General features: G+C 47.9%; 1 protein-coding gene across 6 annotated transcripts in view; it reads left to right on the top strand.

Annotated features, from left to right (window-relative positions):
- The window catches only part of CEP152 (centrosomal protein 152), a 260,473-nt gene that overhangs the window by 169,701 nt on the left and 77,398 nt on the right, over nucleotides 1-13,374 (top strand). For all 6 annotated transcript variants that reach the window (XM_063926048.1, XM_063926043.1, XM_063926046.1 and 3 more), the window contains one exon: nucleotides 10,024-10,155. In XM_063926048.1, the coding sequence (XP_063782118.1) occupies nucleotides 10,024-10,155 (132 nt within the window). The remainder of the gene's footprint in view (nucleotides 1-10,023; nucleotides 10,156-13,374) is intronic.

The raw sequence follows: 13,374 nt of genomic DNA on the forward strand, positions 1-13,374 counted from the left end.
CACAAGCTGTACTCTCAGCAGGTGATAGTCAAGGTACCTCTTCTACAACAAGGGAAGGGGTATTATTCCACTCTTTTTGTGGTACCGAAGCCGGATGGCTCGGTAAGGCCTATTCTAAATCTGAAGTCCTTGAACCTGTACATAAAGAAGTTCAAGTTCAAGATGGAGTCACTCAGAGCAGTGATAGCGAACCTGGAAGAGGGGGACTTTATGGTATCCTTGGACATCAAGGATGCGTATCTCCACGTTCCAATTTACCCCTCACACCAGGGGTACCTCAGGTTCGTTGTACAAAACTGTCACTATCAGTTTCAGACGCTGCCGTTCGGATTGTCCACGGCACCTCGGGTCTTTACAAAGGTAATGGCCGAGATGATGATTCTTCTTCGAAGAAAAGGCATATTAATTATCCCATACTTGGACGATCTCCTAATAAGGGCAAGGTCCAGAGAACAGCTAGAGATGGGATTAGCACTGTCTCAAGAAGTGCTAAAACAGCACGGGTGGATTCTGAATATTCCAAAATCCCAGTTAATGCCGACAACGCGTCTGCTGTTCCTAGGGATGATTCTGGACACGGTTCAGAAAAAGGTTTTTCTCCCGGAGGAAAAAGCCAAGGAGTTATCCGAGCTTGTCAGGAACCTCCTAAAACCAGGAAAGGTGTCGGTACATCAATGCACAAGAGTCCTGGGAAAAATGGTGGCTTCTTACGAAGCAATTCCATTCGGCAGATTCCACGCAAGAATTTTCCAAAGGGATCTGTTGGACAAATGGTCAGGGTCGCATCTTCAGATGCATCTGCGGATAACCCTGTCTCCAAGGACAAGGGTGTCTCTTCTGTGGTGGTTGCAGAGTGCTCATCTATTGGAGGGCCGCAGATTCGGCATACAGGATTGGATCCTGGTGACCACGGACGCCAGCCTGAGAGGCTGGGGAGCAGTCACACAAGGAAGAAACTTCCAGGGAGTATGGACGAGCCTGGAAACGTCTCTTCACATAAACATTCTGGAACTAAGAGCAATATACAATGCTCTAAGCCAGGCAGAACCTCTGCTTCAGGGAAAACCGGTGTTGATCCAGTCGGACAACATCACGGCAGTCGCCCATGTGAACAGACAGGGCGGCACAAGAAGCAGGAGTGCAATGGCAGAAGCTGCAAGGATTCTTCGCTGGGCAGAGAATCATGTGATAGCACTGTCAGCAGTGTTCATCCCGGGAGTGGACAACTGGGAAGCAGACTTCCTCAGCAGACACGATCTTCACCCGGGAGAGTGGGGACTTCATCCAGAAGTCTTCCACATGCTGGTAACCCGTTGGGAAAGACCAATGGTGGACATGATGGCGTCTCGCCTCAACAAAAAACTGGACAGGTATTGCGCCAGGTCAAGAGATCCGCAGGCAATAGCTGTGGACGCGCTGGTAACGCCTTGGGTGTACCAGTCGGTGTATGTGTTTCCTCCTCTGCCTCTCATACCAAAAGTACTGAGAATTATACGGCAAAGAGGCGTAAGAACGATACTAGTGGTTCCGGATTGGCCAAGAAGGACTTGGTACCCGGAACTTCAAGAGATGATCACGGAAGATCCGTGGCCTCTACCTCTAAGGAGGGACTTGCTTCAGCAGGGTCCCTGTCTGTTTCAAGACTTACCGCGGCTGCGTTTGACGGCATGGCGGTTGAACGCCGGATCCTAAAGGAAAAAGGCATGCCGGAAGAAGTCATTCCTACTTTGATTAAAGCAAGGAAGGAAGTAACCGTGCAACATTATCACCGAATTTGGCGAAAATATGTTGCGTGGTGCGAAGATCGGAGTGCTCCGACGGAGGAATTTCAACTGGGTCGATTCCTACATTTCCTGCAGTCAGGATTGTCTATGGGTCTCAAATTGGGATCTATTAAGGTTCAAATTTCGGCCCTGTCGATTTTCTTTCAAAAAGAATTGGCTTCAGTCCCTGAAGTCCAGACCTTTGTTAAGGGAGTGCTGCATATACAGCCTCCTGTGGTGCCTCCAGTGGCACCGTGGGATCTCAATGTGGTTTTGGACTTTCTAAAATCTCATTGGTTTGAACCACTAAAAAAGGTGGATTTGAAATATCTCACATAGAAAGTGACCATGCTTCTAGCCCTGGCTTCGGCCAGGAGAGTATCAGAACTGGCAGCTTTATCTTACAAAAGCCCATATCTGATTTTCCTTTCGGATAGGGCAGAACTGCGGACTCGTCCGCATTTTCTCCCTAAGGTGGTGTCAGCATTTCATCTGAACCAGCCTATTGTAGTGCCTGCGGCTACAAGTGACTTGGAGGACTCCAAGTTACTGGACGTTGTCAGAGCATTAAAAATATATATTGCAAGGACAGCTGGAGTCAGAAAATCTGACTCGTTGTTTATATTGTATGCACCCAACAAGATGGGTGCTCCTGCGTCTAAGCAGACGATTGCTCGTTGGATCTGTAGCACAATCCAACTTGCACATTCTGTGGCAGGCCTGCCACAGCCTAAATCTGTAAAGGCCCACTCCACAAGGAAGGTGGGCTCATCTTGGGCGGCTGCCCGAGGGGTCTCGGCATTACAACTTTGCCGAGCAGCTACGTGGTCAGGGGAGAACACGTTTGTAAAATTTTACAAATTTGATACTCTGGCTAAGGAGGACCTGGAGTTCTCTCATTCGGTGCTGCAGAGTCATCCGCACTCTCCCGCCCGTTTGGGAGCTTTGGTATAATCCCCATGGTCCTTTCAGGAACCCCAGCATCCACTAGGACGATAGAGAAAATAAGATTTTACTTACCGATAAATCTATTTCTCGGAGTCCGTAGTGGATGCTGGGCGCCCATCCCAAGTGCGGATTATCTGCAACAATTGTACATAGTTATTGTTAACTAATTCGGGTTATTGTTGAAGGAAGCCATCTTTCAGAGGCTCCGCTGTTATCATACTGTTAACTGGGTTTAGATCACAAGTTGTACGGTGTGATTGGTGTGGCTGGTATGAGTCTTACCCGGGATTCAAAATCCTCCCTTATTGTGTACGCTCGTCCGGGCACAGTACCTGTCTGGAGGGGGGTCATAGGGGGAGGAGCCAGTGCACACCACCTGATCTGGAAAAGCTTTACTTTTTGTGCCCTGTCTCCTGCGGAGCCGCTATTCCCCATGGTCCTTTCAGGAACCCCAGCATCCACTACGGACTCCGAGAAATAGATTTATCGGTAAGTAAAATCTTATTTTTATGCACAATACATTGTGATAATGTATTTCAGACCGTCTTAACACTACTTTTTATAAGGATAAGCGCTGGTTAACTCCCCATTTTAATCTTTAGAATAAATTGAACTAGTCCGCTGAGATGTAGAGAACACAGAATAAATAATTAAATGTATTATTAACTTACTTACAAGGGGTGACACTAAATGGTTAATCAGGCCATCAAGCTATTATCACACAGAAACCATTATCAATACAGGGAGGGAAAGAAAGAAGGAAGAGATCTCAGACAAAAAACGACACAGAGCAAATGTAACAAGTTGAGGCTATGCAGGCATTGTAAAACTACATGTCCCAGAATGCCCTTCCATTCTCTGTCTCTATTTGGCAAGGCATGCTGGGATTTGGACATTAGCAGGACCACACCACAGTGTATGTACAGTACTTCTGCAGTGCGGGCTGATGTGAGGTAAATTGATTAGAGACATGAGCCGCACAGAAGGTACCTGCTGCTCTCGCCACGCCAGACTCCATCCTCAATCTGCATATACACATGGTCCACCCAGCAGGCTGCTTCCCTTCACTCATGTAAGATACGTCACGGCCGTCCGTGTCCCCTATGTGCGTGCCGCCCCCAGCAGTCCCACTGTTTTGTGGGCTGGGGTGGTGAAGGCGGAATCCCGGAATCTGGGATAGGGGAAAAGCCTCCTGGAGGGTTGCCACCAAATCACGGAGAATCCATGAAATCCGGGAGAGGTGGCAACCCTACATCCACCCAATGTAAAAATGAAAGTAAAAAATAGAAGTTAACTGGGGCAGCCTTCTAAACGCTTGCCCTTTTCTTGAGGTACCAAAGAAAAACTAGTTTTCCTGGCTACAGGCGGGGCATAGGGGAGGGAGGAGCCAGTGTTAATCCCAAACATGTTAACTCTTTGGTGCCCAGGACTCCTGCAGCTCCACTATACCCACAGTATCCCCAGTTTAGATACAAGAAAAATCCTATTTTCTCCATTCCACTTTCAGCTTTGTTCAAGAGAACATACAAAACTCCAGAGTTAATGTATTAAATATATTAATTTATTAAGGGAAATGGTTTGAGGATTCGTCAATATTACGGTATAAATGCATTAAGTGAAAGTATATATTTTACATTAAATGCTGTATCCTTGCTAAATATTATTTCTCTAGTATTCATAAGGGATATTGGGTAATCTAGTACGATGGGTATTGATGGAGTCCATAGAAGCCAGTGCACTTTAAATTTTTTCAGCTGGATGTGCTGGCTCCTCCCCTCTATGCCCCTCCCACAGACAGTTTAGAAAAAAGTGCCCTCAGGAGAGGATGCACATCTCTGAGCTCCAGAGAGTTTTCTTCAATGACTTTTTAATGTTTGTTATTTTCTGTATTCTGTTTGGCCAACAGCATACCTGCACCGTGGGATTTAGGAAAGGGGTGGGGCGCGGTCACCGGCTGCCTTGCGAGGTGCAGAGCCGCTTCCCCGCAGCAGGACCACCGGGTTGTTGTTCAGCGGGGCACTGCGCCTTGGCTGTCACAATCGCAGCACGCCGCGCACCCCTAACACTGCCTGAAGGTGACGTCTGTGGTGAGTACAAACCGGGGGCCCCGCTATGGGGGGTTCCCTGGTTCAAAGTGCGTCTGAGCGCAGGCACGGCATACGGAGCCCTCCTGGGGGGGGGGGGGGGGGGGGGGGGGGGGGGTCCCGCTAGGATTCCCCGTGTAGACTGTCAATTGCTTGAACTAGCGCTTGTGTGATGTTTTTAAGCAAACAGGAGACATTGCCAGTATAAATAATCACTATAGCTCTGGCACCATTGAAGGGGGCGGAGCTACCTCCAAGCAGGACCAGAGGCATTTTGGCGCCTTCCTCTTCTTAATGCAGCCACAGACAGTACGCACAGCGCTTCCTGCATCACAAGACACGCTGGAAAACTGGTTCAAGGTGTAGCAAAGGGGGAGAGCCGCTATTGTACACAGTGTCCTCTACAGGACAGATTATATTAGTGTTTACTGTGATATAGTTAGCGGTCAGCCTCACTGGGGCTGTGCAGCTAGGGGTGTGCTGGTGTCATTCTCTCTGTGTCTCCTCTCACAGTAAGGGCAGGCACTGTCTTTGTGTATGTTGTTGTGCTTACTGTGAAACATGGGTAAACACAAGCTGTGCAGCGTATGTCAGACTAGATTCAGTATCATCTGATTCTGTTTCTTGTGAACAATGTAACCAATCTTCACAAATCAGTGAAGGGGCGATGGGGCTGGAGGAGAGGGTGCAAAGCCTGCTTGGCTAGGGTCTCTGAAAAATATGATGTCTGATATATCATCCCAGCTCACTGCTAATGTTCAGAAAACTCGGCTACTACAACAGGATGTTGCAGATTTAGCTGCTAGGGCGGATGTTACACAGCCCCCCTCCTCTCATGCAGGACCACAAAGCGTGGTTTGCCTGCTCTACTATCTGACACAGATGAGGATATACAGGAGGATGGGGAGGACTTGGACCCCATTAGTGGGGATACGATTCTGCTCAGGGTATTGAACCCCTAATTCTAGCTATACGGGACGTGTTAAAGCTCCCTCTAAAGGACACTGCGTCACAGCAGTCATTTTTCTTTACACAAAACAAGCCTAATGTCACTTTCCCTGATTCTGCAGAGTTAGATAACCTGTTCAAGATGGCTTGGAAAAATACTGACAAAAAATTCCTAGTGTCAAAAAAGTTTTTGTGCACTTTCTCATTTGCTTCTGAAGGTAGGAAATTTTGGGAGGTACTCCCGGGGGTTGATGTATCAGTCTCTCCACTGTCCAAAAAGGCGATGCTGCCTGCCCCGGGCTCCTTTACCATAAATGATCCTGGGGATAGGAAAATAGAAGCTACACTCAAATCTATTTACATGGCAGCAGGTGTATCGCAAAGGCCGGTCATTGCGGGTTGCTGGATCACCCATGCATTCATTCATGGGCCACTCAAATTCAGGAAGGCCTCTCTGGGGCTATGCTCCTGTTCACTATGGTGACCCACCTAAAGCAGGTTCAGGACACTACACGCATCCTCTGTGATTCCCTCAAGGAGATGGAGAACATTAATGCTAGGATCTCTGCCATGGCAGTGTCGGCACGCAGGGCCTTGTGGTTGTGTCAGTGGATAGCGGACACGGAATCCAAATGCAGTATGGAATCCCTCCCCTTTTCAGGGGAATGGTTCTTTGGGGTTGAATTGGATACATGGATTTTCAAAGTTACAGCTGGGAAATCCACGTTTTTCCCCTCTGTGGCCCCGGTGGCAAGACGCTTCTATCCGGGGCCGTCTGTACAGTCCTTTCGGTCTCACAGATTTCGATCCAAGGCCAGAGGTGCCTCCAATGCCATTAGAGGCACCAGAGGGAAGTCATAAAAAGCCTGCAAGCACCAGCTCTCAGGAACAGACCACCAGTTCTGCATCCACTAAGGCCTCAGCATGACTGTGCCCACCCACCCCGAGGGAATCTCCAGGTGGGAGCTCGACTGCGTCACTTCAGCCGCTTCTGGGAGGCTTCCTGCCAGGATTCCTGGGTCAGGGATTTCGTTTCTCAAGGATACAAGTTGGAGTTCGACAGTACTCCTCCCCAACGATTTTTCATATCAAACTTACCAGCTTTGGAGGGATATGCAGGTTACGTTGCAACAGAGCATCCTAAAGTTAGTCCAGTCCCACATCATTGTTCCAGTACCAATACCACAAGGAGGCAAAGGTTATTACTCCAACCTGTTTGTGGTACCGAATATGGACGTTTCGGTAAGGCCCATTTCAAATCTAAAGTCCTTGAATCCTTACCTGAACATGTTCAAGTTCAAAGTGGAATCCTTGGGAGCAGTGATTGCGGGCCTGGAAGAACAGGAATTCATGGTTTCCTTGGATATCAAGGACGCCTACCTCCATTTTCCGATTTGGCCACCTCATCAGGCGTACCTGAGGTTTGCCCTGCTGGACAATCACTACCAATTCCAGGCACTGCCCTTCGGCCTGTCCACAGCTCCGAGGGTGTTCACAAAGGTGATGGCGGAGATGATGATCCAGCTCCGGGTCCAGGGAGTCAATATTGTCCCTTACCTGAGCGATCTTCTGATCAAAGCAAGATCCAGGGAACTTTTGTTGCTCCATATCGACCGCACTATCCAACTTTTGTCACACCATGGGTGGATCCTCAACTTAGAGAAGTCCCACCTGGAGCCGACTCTGTGGCTCCTGTTCCTGGGGATGTTGCTGGATACTGTGGCCCGGAAGGTGTTCCTACCAGAGGACAAGGCGAGAACACTTCAGGAGATAGTCCGCATGGTGCTCCGACCTACTCGAGTGTCTATCCATCTTTGCATAATATTGTTGAGAAAGATGGTTGCCTCATATGAGGCGATCCAATATGGGAGGTTCCATGCCAGGACTTTTCAGCTGGATCTCCTGAGCAAATGTTCCGGATCACATCTTCAGATGCACCGGATTATACGACTGTCGCCTCAGGACAGTTTTTTCCTTCTGTGGTGGCTGCAGTCCTCCAATCTACTGGAGGTCGAAGTTTCGGAATTCAGGATCGGACCCTCCTCGCGATGGATGCGAGTCTGAGGGGATGGGGAGCTGTCACCCAAGGGGCGCAGTTCCAGGGCAGGTGGTCAGACAACGAAAGCCTCCTTCCGATCAACATTCTGGAACTGCGGGCGATCTACAATGCTCTGCTTCAGGCCTCTCCTCTGCTCGGGGATCACGCAATCCAAGTACAGTCGGACAGCGCCACAGCAGTGGCGTACGTCAATCGACAAGGAGGGACAAAAAGCAAAGCCTTCATGCGAGAGGTTTGAAGGATACTCCTCTGGGCAGAAAGAAATGCAAGAACAGTGTCCGCAATATTCATTCCGGGAGTAGACAACTGGGAAGCAGACTTCCTTAGTCGTCACGATCTCCAACTGGGGGAGTGGGGTCTCCACAAGCTGGTGTTCCAGCAGATCATCCACCGGTGGGGTTGCCCACAGATAGACATGATGGCTTCTCGTCTCAACAAGAAGCTTCACTGGTATTGCTCACGGACCAGGGACCCTCAGGTGAGGGCAGTTGATGCACTGACGTCGCCTTGGCTTTACCGGCTCGTCTACCTGTTTCCTCCGATTCCGTTGCTCCCAAGGGTGCTCAAACGCATCAGAAATCAAGGAGTCCGGGCAATTCTGATTGCCCCGGATTGGCTTTGGAGGGCGTGGTACGCGGATCTTCTGTACATGTCTGTTGAAGACCCTTGTCCTCTATCTCTCAGAAGAGATCATCTTCAACAAGGACTATTCGTCTACCCAGACTTACGGCAACTTCGTTTGACGGCATGGAGGTTGAGTGGAACATCCTAGCTCACAAGGGTCTTTCCAAATAGGTTATTGCTACCATGGTTCAGGCCAGGAAACCTGTGACGTCAAAATACTATCAACATATCTGGAGAAGATAAGTCTATTGGTGCGAGGAATGCACGTATCCGCCTGCGGAGTTCCACTTGGGACGTTTCTTACGTTTCCTGCAGGCTGGTGTGGATAAGGGATTACATCTGGGTTCCATTAAGGTCCAGATTTCAGCTCTCTCCATTTTCTTCCAGAAGAGTTTGGCAGTGTTGACAGAAGTTCAGACCTTCTTGCAGGGGGTACTCCACTTACAGCCTCCTTTTGTGCCGCCTATGGTACCCTGGGAGTGTTGGAATTTCTACAGTCCTTCTGGGTTGAACCTCTGACGCTAGAAGACAAGTACCTCACATGGAAGACAGTGATGTTACTGGCCCTGGCTTCTGCTGGATGTGTCTCAGAATTGGGAGGCCTTATCGTGTAAAAGTTTGTACTTGGTCTTTTACGAGGACAGAGCGGAGCTCTGGACTAAACAGCAGTTCCTGCCGAAGGTTATCTCCATGTTTCACCTGAATCAACCTATTGTGGTTCTGTCCAGTGCTGATACTACTTCTCCTCCGGAGGCATTGGATGCTGTGCGTGCCATGAAGATCTATGTCAAGCGCACCGCTCGGATCAGAAAGGCGGATTGCTTGTTCGTGCTCTATGATGCGCAGGAAAGGTTGTCCTGCTTTGAAGCAGTACACTGCTCGTTGGATTAGGCTGACTATCCAACAGGCCTACGTGTCTGCAGCCTTACCTGTTCCGCAGTCTCTGAAGGCCCACTCTACAAGATCAGTGGGCTCTTCATGGGCGGCTGCCCATGGAGTCTCGGCCTTGCAACTATGCCGAGCCGCTACCTGGTTGGGGAAGACCACCTTTGTGAAGTTCTACAAGTTTGATACCCTGGCCAAAGAGGATACCCAGTTTGGGCAGGCGTTGTGGAAGCTTTGGGTCGTCCCCATCGTACTAGATTCCCCAATATCCCTCATGGATGCTAGAGAAAATTGGATTTTAATTATCTACCGGTAAATCCTTTTCTCGTAGTCCATAAGAGATATTGGGCGCCTGCCTCAGTGCGTTGACTTTTCTGCAGGTTCTCTTTTATGTGGTTACCTGCTCAGCTGTTGCTGTTGTTGTTTCCAGCCATGGCTGGTCGTTGTATGTTAGTGGTGTGCTGGTTTAGAAATCTCACCACTCTTTGTTGTCATGTTTCCTTCTCTCATATATGTCCTTTCTCCTTCGGGCAGGTTTTAACTATAACTGCCTGTTGGAGGGGGCTTAGAGGGGAGGAGCCAGCACACTTAGTGAAGAAATATAAAGTACACCGGCTCCTTTGGACCCGTCTATACCCATCGTACTAGATTCCCCAATATGCCTTATGGACTACCGGTAGGTAATTAAAATCCTATTTTTAATGTTTGATAGGTGGAATTGGCCGTAACAAACGCTCACGCGCGGTGGTTGAAAGAGCTTACCTCTTTATCGGAATACAAAGCCAATTTGCGCCTTGAGAAAGAGAAATGGGAAAAGCTCAATGATGTTAACGTAAAAAAGCAGGTAAGTCATTTTATGGCACATGGGGCTTGTTTAATTAAACGGTCATTGTACAATTCTAATTAAATCTGTAAAATTTTGGTTTTCTAGCTATAAGTGAATTGTTCAAGTCTCATTCAGTGTTGGACTGGGGCATAATGGACTCACCTTGGAACTTAACAGCCCATCTATTGGCATGCACCACATGGATCCTACCTAGTGCATACATAAGAGTATGATCACAATCTGCCTGTTAGACATGCCCACATTACAACAGTCTATACAACATTTTGCTGGATGTTAGGTCCAGAAGGATATGTATACATCAGAATAAGTAATGATGTCTCTTGAGTCTTATCCCTTATCAATGTAGGAACACAACTTGTAGTGCAACTCCTATCCTTTGCGGGTCTTACCAGCCAAAAGTGGTTACTAAATTCCACTTAAATACAGAATTGTTCATTGGCTTTAAATACTGGCCAGTTTAGAGGTAGGAATATACCTTTGATAAAGTCACGTGGAGCGTGACGAAACGCGTTAGGATCCTACCTCCAACACACCTGTTTAGGTCTCTACTTGTGACCACCTGTACTGATTCAGCGTGATCTCCATCTGACCCGCTCACTGCTGCTGACAAACTGCTGTGCTTCACGCCGCTCTCGGCTAGACGCTCTCACCGGCGGTTGACAACTGCTGTGCTTCACGCCGCTCCCGGCTAGACGCTCTCACCGGCGGCTCATTCATCTCATCTCTCTCCCGCTGCTTAGCGCCTGTGGGCACTGCAGGACTTTGGCCGAGGACGCTCTCTACATTACCAGCCCACGAAGAGAGGTAAACACCATTTCATCTACTGAGCGTGGTGAGGCTAATTATTTGAAATTCCGCGACTGCTTCGATTATGTATCATCATCAGCCATTATCTATATTATCAGCAGTTAGCGATTATGAATATCCACTAAAGGAACTTATCCCAGCCATTGTCTCTCTATGTAGAAAGAGAGATCTCTTTTATGAGACCAACAAGGTGTGCATATTATTAATTATTTGACTTTTAACTTTTTTTGCATTGTTAATAAATTTATATTACATATGACGGCTCTCATCCCTTCATCTTCTCCTGGTATACAGCGCAGCCGTTTTTTGTTTTAAAATACAGAATTGTACCTGCTGTGGCTAGGTATGGTCAATATCATGGTTGCTAGCACTCTAGTTGCCCTTCTTATTTATATTACATGTGCCACAGCTCTCTGTGAAACAGTGTTTCTCCGGCAGGGTCCACAGGTTATCTACAGGTAACAATGGGATATGATGAAGCGACAGCGGATTTGTACCAATCGGTCAAAGCTTTTCCAGCCTCCCAGCATGCAACGGGTCCATCCATATATCCCCGCCTCCTGGCTCAGGCAAACCAGTTTTGAGTTTGGTGTGGCAGGAGCCGGACTATGGTCAGAGGGCTGGTGGTTTTTAGCAGCCCTAAGCTTTCTTATTTTATTTTTATAGTCTTACTATTTTTCTGAGCAATCTTTCTAAACGGTGTCTTATACGTACCTTAGAAAGAGTCGCTCCAACAACTCTCCGCCGGGTTATGACCGCTTACCCATGAGTACAGTGCTGTTTCAGCGAGTGTCTGTGTCGGATATACTAGCAGGTCCAGCAGATGTTTCCAGGCTGTGGCCGGAGCACGGAGAGAAGGACACAGTCGCACTGTTTTGGGAGGAGACCACCAAACAGTCGCTGACGTGGCTGCCACCTCGGGTGCACCAGTGCTAGGCCTTAGGGATCAGAGGCTCCAGGAATAGTATGAGGCCGCGATCCCTAGGGTTGATGTCGGCAGTGGGGAGTCAGACGCTCTCCTGGTCGCCCCTCCCCCCGGTTCATGACCAGTTTTCTCCAAGTCTCCCGCCATGAACTGTTTCCCGCTTCCGTCTCAGACGCTTTACACGAAGGGGACCTAGTCGCAGCATAGGCGGCTGTGTGACTGGTGCGTCCATGTTCACTGGGCGTTTGTGTTCACTATAGGTTCATGGAGCGGCAGTATACACTAGTAGCGTTGGGATCCACTCAGCGTTCGCTAACGTATTGATCGGTCCTGGAATCGAGCAGGGTCTCCCTGTATCCCACTCTACTTGAGTACGGGTTATATAGCATTAAGTCTTTATCTACCCTTTGCGTACGAATAGTTGGATAAGTGCCTATTGCATATGAGTCTGTATACATTTACTGTTTCATTCGCATTGCGTCTAAATATGTTAGATCTGTTTAAACATGATGCAGTAATAGGTTCTCCTACATACTTAAATTGTAGTTGATGTGCTCATATTGCTTATTATACTAATGTAGAACATGTGACTGACTGCTAGTGTGATTGCTGACTTTGCTATATTTCTGTCAGTTTGTTTATTCCGATCCTCAATGCTGGTGCATGTATAGGGTCGGATTGTATATCACTTTAAGAAATGTAAAGTGATTACAGTCACAAATTGTGTAGTACACTGTGGAAGTGTTGATTATTTATCATGTCTAAGAGCCACAAAGGTGAGGAGGTACACTCACAGCAACACCAACACTCATATCATGTTTGTCTTGCAAAGCTGTGTTATCCTCTCAGGATCTGGTTCATCATGGTTTGTGTGCAAATTGTTTTAGCTTTCACCAGGGGTTAATGAAAAATTCAAGGTAGATTCAGGTGCAGATGGATCCACCTTGGGCTATGTTTGCACAGACTTTATCCAGTATAGCTGAACGGATAATTCCTCTAACTCCTGTACCAGGGATAGGTTACACTATTAACCCTTACATGCAGCTCCCCACCTATGGTGTATCACTTCCAGCAGCAGCTTCTCAAAAGAAACAAGCTGATAAGCTGGTGGTAAGTAAATCTTCACCCTCGCAGGCTACACATGATTCAGATGAGGATTCATCGGAAGATGAAAGCTCAATTAATTCTACTTACGCATACGAAGAGGAGGAGGAAGGTCTCCGCTCAGTGGATATAGCTGAGTTAATTAAAGCAATGAAAGCCATTCTATCCTTAGAGGATTCAGCAGAGCCTGTGTTAAAAACCAAGGTACCTGTGTTTAAACGTCCCAAAACAGTTAAGACTGAGTTCCCAGGGTCAGATCAGCTGACGGAAATTATGGAAGAGGCTTGGGCTATGCCCAATAAGAAGTTTAGAATTCCTTAGAAATGGAATTCCAATTATCCTCTTCCAGCTGGGGATTGTTTAAAAAGGGAGGTGGCCCC

This window comes from Pseudophryne corroboree, chromosome 6, assembly GCF_028390025.1.
Source record: "Pseudophryne corroboree isolate aPseCor3 chromosome 6, aPseCor3.hap2, whole genome shotgun sequence".
In the NCBI taxonomy this organism is placed as follows: domain Eukaryota; kingdom Metazoa; phylum Chordata; class Amphibia; order Anura; family Myobatrachidae; genus Pseudophryne; species Pseudophryne corroboree.